Source organism: Condylura cristata, unplaced genomic scaffold (genome assembly GCF_000260355.1).
Source record: "Condylura cristata isolate star-nosed mole 26May11 unplaced genomic scaffold, ConCri1.0 scaffold00017, whole genome shotgun sequence".
NCBI classification, from domain to species: Eukaryota; Metazoa; Chordata; class Mammalia; order Eulipotyphla; family Talpidae; genus Condylura; species Condylura cristata.
In genome coordinates, this window is record NW_004567118.1 from 4,013,517 (window position 1) to 4,019,856 (window position 6,340).

Below are 6,340 nucleotides of genomic sequence, written 5' to 3' on the forward strand. Positions count from 1 at the left end.
GTGGCCGCCCGGATGCTGCCTGACAATGAAAGAGTCAGCCTAGAAGCCTCAATGTTCACCTGTCTCCGTACTGGCATAACTGACCCGCACTCAAAAGCTGAAACAAGATGGCACTGTCACAGACAACCCTTCCACCCACAAGAAAAAGACAGCAAGAGACTCTTGATGACCACGTAGGGGATATCAGTAGCCCAGTGCTGTCTGGACAGGTGGATGGATGCCTGTGGCTTCCCAAAGTTTTCAACTCCTTCATACGAAAGGGTGTATCTTTCTTTGGATGCTTTGGGAAATGTGTTCCTAGTCTTGGGTGGTGTCTTTCTGGAAATTGAGGAGTTTCTTCATGATCTTCCTAATAAATTTCACCTCTCTGCATAGCACAAGTGTCTACAATTACGTTTATTTATTTCTGTTAATTCATTAAATGTATTTCTTAAACCACAATCTTGGCATTTTAAGGAAAATGAAGATAATCTGCAAAACAGAAGATGATGGCAGACAGACAAGCATTCTTGCTGTATTTGTTCATGTTATTTTAACCTAACTGGTCTTGCATATAAGAGGGTCCAACATGCCTATCTGGATGTAGACTTGTGATCTAATAAATGGATTTAAGGTAGGCTGGGAAAACTGAACGTGATCTGAAGACCAAGTGTGACATTTGACATATCACCTAATTCAGATGACCTGATTATATTAATACAAAAAAAAAAAACCCATAGTTATATCATTATTCACCCAATGGACATCTACTAAGTAACTATTTGTGTCCCACAATTTATTGTCCCTGCTGGCAATGAGCTGGCAAATTTGCCAGATACATACACACAACCCAATCATTCCTTCACACAATTATCAACTGCTCATGAAATGCTAGGCATGTGGTATTTCAAAAAAATATGTACATGTTCTACCAGTACCAATAGTAAGGTGCTGTGGCTCCACAAAACTGAGAACAACTCAAAAACTGAGATCGTTGCAATGCAACAGTAATAGGACAGAAATTGGCTAGAGTTGGTAATCAATGAGGTGAGTGCAAGTGTCAAAGACAGATGAGGGAACAGACTTATGTGATCCACTGAGCCTGAGGACAGGGAAGGAGGAGGTCTTAAAATGGGAAGGGCTGTGTGCCCAGGCATGTCAAGTCTGAGGGATGCGGAGATATCTAAGTGAAGTTTAGGCAGTTGTTCTAGAGAGGAAGAAGATGTAGAAGGGAAGGTGCAGAAATCTATAAAAACATTTTTAGTGGGGCCCTCCCTGGTGGCACAACGGGTTAAAGCATAGCACTACAAAGCTATCTGCAGCCACTGCAGCATATTCCATCCCCAGCCAGGGAGCTGACCCACATGGTGCGGCAGACATCTCCTGTCTCACCCGCTGCTCCCCTCAGCAGTGTACTTCATTGATCTGCTTGTTCTGCTCCCCATGCTGTCTTTGGGGAATCCTCTTATCCCCTTGCACTTCTGGCCTTGCCCCAGTTCTGCTTACATACATAAATAAATCTTTAAAAAAAAAACATTTTTAGCAAGAAAGTGCAAAGGATTGGGTTGCATGTACACAGGATGAAATTCCATCAGGCTGTCGGGGGTAGCACACCTTGAGTAAAGAACACATCAAGTCAGGGGCCTCCCTACTGGCCTAGGGGTTCAGTCTCAAGTGCTAAAAAGTTATCCTTAGTCACTGAAGCATGAGTTCAATGCCCAGACAGAGAGCTGAAGCACACGGTGCAGCAGACCTCTCCTTTCTCACTCTTTGCTCCCCTCAGCAGTGTATTTCAGTCAGCCTGCCTGCTCCCCTCTCTGTCTCTGGTGAATCCTCTCACCACACCCCACACTCACACACCTCTGGCCTACACCTTAGTTTTTCAACACAAAAATAAAATCTTTTCCAAATCATACCTTCCTTAGAAAAGTCTAAACCCAGCCCAAGAAGAGCAGGTGGCTCTTCCAGTGACTTAACTTCCTGTCAGGCCAAAACTCATCACTTAAAACCCTGCAACATAATCAAAACTTCCTAAAGTATACCATCCATAATGAACACCAGCTAATTAAAATTCTCAAGACATGTGATGAAGCAGGAAAATGTCATCCCTAGTCAAGAGAAAAGCAGCCAACAAAAATAAGTCCATAGGTATGTGGCTATTAGAATTAGCAAACAAGGATTTTTAAATTAATATTCTGTTTCATAGATTTAAAGGGAAAATTGAACAAGATATGAGAGGGGAAAACTTGACAGGGTGAGGAATCTCACCAGAAAAGTAAAATTTCACATTTATATAATAGATGAATAATGAACATGCTTAATTTGTTTTAATTAAATAAAAGAAGCAAATGAAAATTCTAGAACTAAAGAGTACAATCTGAAATAAAGAACTCAATAAATAATAGATTGGACACTGACAATTAGGGTGATATCAATGAATTGAAGACCTCAAAGCAATCTTGAGAGATCAAAATTATCAGAACTAGAACAGAGAAAAACAAAAGTTTGAGGAAATTGAAATAATCCAACTGAGTATCAAGTTGCCCGACATATATGAAACCAGAATTCCAGAAAGGTTGGAAAGTCAACTTTCAGTATAAATGTAAAGAAAATCACTAAAATCAGTCCCAACTCTGCTCAACGAATCACAAAATCTGGTTTGGGGTTTTTTGTTGTGTTTTGTTCTGTTTGTTTTCCCTCATCTTCCTATTATCAGCACCTAAGATGTATTGCTCAGAAATAGAAAAACAAGTTCATTCTTGGTCAGAAAAGTTTATGTTTTTCAAAGTAACAGGGTTTTCCCTTATAATGATCCTGTAGAGTCTGGAGGCAATTTGCTTTGTATACATTTGAAAATGAAAATAAATACCATAATAAAAGTCAAAATAAGTGAAATATATTATGCTTCCTAATGAAGATGTAACTCAAGTGAAGACTGAAAAAAGAAGACAGCTCAATCCCTGTCTACCCACTAGTTCAACAGAGATTTCACTCGGTGGAACTTCTGGTCTGAAACCTAAATACAAAATAGTTCCAGTATTTTACGTTTCATGAAACTATAGTCTTCAAAAGTGCATATATACATTGTATACATGTAAACATATATATACATGTAAACACATATACAAACATACAAGAAATCAGGTTCCTATCTCAGAAGAAAAGCCTTCCGTAGCTCTCATGCCCCTACTCTGAAAGATAACAAGAGTTTCCCAGTAACCAAAAGATTGCAACTTAGAATTTATATTTCACTCTTATTGAAGATACAGGTGAAAACCCATATTCCTCATCTAAAAATGACAGGAGGGGAATGTGAATAAGGCAGATTTCAGGAAATCAAAGATCACAATCTCAGGTCTTGATAACCAGGTTAAATGTTGGCTTGGAGGATATGCATCTCAGTTATGTAAAGGGACTTCTCAATTTGCATATATGCAGATAAGGCATGCATGAACACACACATACTTAAACCTAGTACATACCTCACTTCTCTACCATATGAGCACAGCAAGGTCACAAAAACACTGCAAAGAATAGTTAATCACACAGGACATTTTTATGGTGGTTGCACAATAAATGGTAGCTAACGAGCAACAATATTAATTTAAAAGGAGACATCAATAATTTTCCTTGCACAGAATCAAAATCTCTGGGACTATTTTTTTTCTTATTTGCAATGGGTTGTAGGAATAATGACTAGTGAGCCAAATTCCCTCCTTCTTTCCTTATTCTGTCAAAAGAACAATGTTTGTTCCTGGGAAGAATTTCTGGCCCCTGTGTTTTACCCTACAGACACATGGAAATGGTGCCCTGTTAGTAACCTGAACTTAGGTCTCATTTATGAGGCCTGTAACTCCTCCTCAACAAATAAACAACACTAATGAAATGTTTACATGGAAACTGGCAGGACAATGATAAAGAAAACATCCGGTGCATTCTGTAAATACCCATTTGTGGGGCTATATAAAAGTCTCAGGACCACAGCAGACTTTTGGAGTCAGACAGCTAGTGCTTTGCAGCTGCCCTTTGTTCTTCGCTTTGACTAGGATGACCTCCGACTGCCCCGCCATGTGCTGCTGCTCCGATGCCTGCATCGGGGCTCCTGATTGCACTTCTGCTTCAACCTGTTGTGTGGAAACCACGTGCCTCCCCAGCGCCTGTGCAAACCCTAGATGCCAGACCCCTAACTTCCTCCCCAGGTCTTGCTTGACAAGCGGTTACCTGGCACCTTGCTACTTTGCCGGGAGCTGTAATATTCCGTGTGTGGTGGGGACCTGTGCTTGGTGCGAGGACGGGGTGTTCAACAGCAACGAGAAGGAGACGATGCAGTTCCTGAATGACAGACTTGCTAACTATCTGGAGAAGGTGCGTGCCCTGGAGGAGATGAACGCAGAGCTGGAGTGCAGGATCCGAGAGCAATGTGAGGACGATATCCCAATGGTGTGCCCTGACTATCAGCACTTCTTCGACACCATTGAAGATCTCCAACAAAAGGTCTGGGCTCCCCGGGCCCTCATGCTCCACCTTACCCATCTGGGATTTGCATTATCTTTATATTAGAAGAGGCTGTTCTGTGCAGGGACATGTGAGAAAAAGGACTCCCAAGAGGGAAGCGGAGCAGAGGGCAGGGCGCTGTGCGGGAAGTCAGGACTCAGCAGCTCTGTCCCCCACGCTGCCTTGGGTTATGTAGAAAATGAGGCAAAACCATGTTCCGTCCAGTGCAATGGCACCTTGATATGACTTTTGCATCAATATTGAAATGTCATCTTTGTAATCAGATCATTTCACCTAATGCCTCTTTCCTTTTCTTATTGACACATTTTTATTTCATGGGCTTCATGTAATCCCAGTGCCAACCATTATGGCAGAAATTTAGCTGCTTTCAACTCCCAAGCCAAACTGCAAAATGTCTTAAGTGCTTAGAATGTCAAAAGGCCCTTAGGGCCTCTTTCTCTTTCTATTTTGTTTGGGGAATAAGTTGGCATTGCTTTTTCTTCATGAAGTGACATGGCTAACGAGAAAAGTAGACTTTCTTACAGAGACTCTTAAAAGATAAATAATGGCCACTTATTACTTAACAACTTCTTTCCCAGATCCTGTGCACAAAGGCAGAAAATTGTAGACTTGCCGTACAGCTGGACAACTGCAAACTGGCTGCTGATGACTTTCAGTCAAGGTAAGTAGATTTGAAACTGACAATAATTCCTGTCCCCCCAACACACACACACCCCATCAGAAATAATCTCTAGAAAACGGTAAAATTTCACTATGTTTTGCTAAAATGGCAACATAGCACCCTGTTTCACGTGTGCATTCCTAAGAGGCAACACGTGTGTGCCTGGGCTGAATTCCCCACGGAAAGTGCAGTTCTATCCCTCACCCTATAGTGGGCTCCTTTCACCAGGTCTGCCCACCCTCCCCTCCCTTCCAGGCTGCGACCAACTGCCTTCTTCCAGTTGCCTTTTGTTCTGTTTAGTGCGTCTGCCCAGTTCATCTTTATCCCGAAAATATAGAATGTTTTTGCTAGCCCAGCACACTGGCTAGGCTCAAGGTTGTCCTAGTGGTGATGCAAAAGGCGACCGGGAGCATGGCCGCCGTGAGCCCTGCAACCCCGGGATGCCCCTGCTCGGTCGCCGCGCCCAGCCAAATAAGCCCGGCTCTGTCTCTTTTGCGGTGAAAGGTACGAGTCTGAACTGTCTCTCCGCCAGCTGGTGGAGGCCGACATCAGCGGTCTGCGCGGGATCCTGGAAGAGCTGACCACGTGCAAAGCTGACCTGGAGGCCCACGTGGAGTCTCTGAAAGATGACCTGCTGTGCCTGAAGAAAAACCACGAAGAGGTAAGAGAGGTGGCGAAGCTGCTCAAGAGTGACACAGAGGACAGATTCCATATTGTGGCTCCAGAGCGCCCTCAGCAGTAGGTGTTTAAATTAAGCTGGAACAAAATTACTACTCGCCAAGGTGTGTCTGGGTATCGGCTGGTTCCTGCTTCTGTGTGGGAAGGAACGCCACAGACCGCGCTCCCTGGAGGCTTTCTGCCTCCCCACTTTTGACCCATCGGGCCTGAAAACTTGGCTGCAAAATAGCTGAAGGCTCTTTCCAACAGGGGATAAAGATTCAGGGGACAGTCGGGCTGAAACGATTTTCTAATTAATTACACTTAAAAGTATATGGTTATCCCATGTTGATGAAACTGGCAAAAAAAAAAAAAAAGCCGTGTAATGTGACAAAGTCCATTTTCCCTTTGGATGTTTGCTAACATCTCGAGACCTTTCCATGTGCCTGGGGCTTTTATAAGCTTTATTATATATATATATATATATATATATATATATATATATATATACACATACATACATATATA

General features: G+C 42.6%; 1 protein-coding gene across 1 annotated transcript in view; it reads left to right on the plus strand.

Annotated features, from left to right (window-relative positions):
• Window positions 1-4,026: 4,026 nt before the first annotated feature.
• The window catches only part of KRT40 (keratin 40, type I), a 4,602-nt gene continuing 2,288 nt past the window's right edge, over window positions 4,027-6,340 (plus strand). The window contains exons 1-3 of the mRNA XM_004684968.1: window positions 4,027-4,473; window positions 5,073-5,155; window positions 5,660-5,816. Coding sequence (XP_004685025.1) covers window positions 4,027-4,473; window positions 5,073-5,155; window positions 5,660-5,816 — 687 coding nt within the window. The remainder of the gene's footprint in view (window positions 4,474-5,072; window positions 5,156-5,659; window positions 5,817-6,340) is intronic.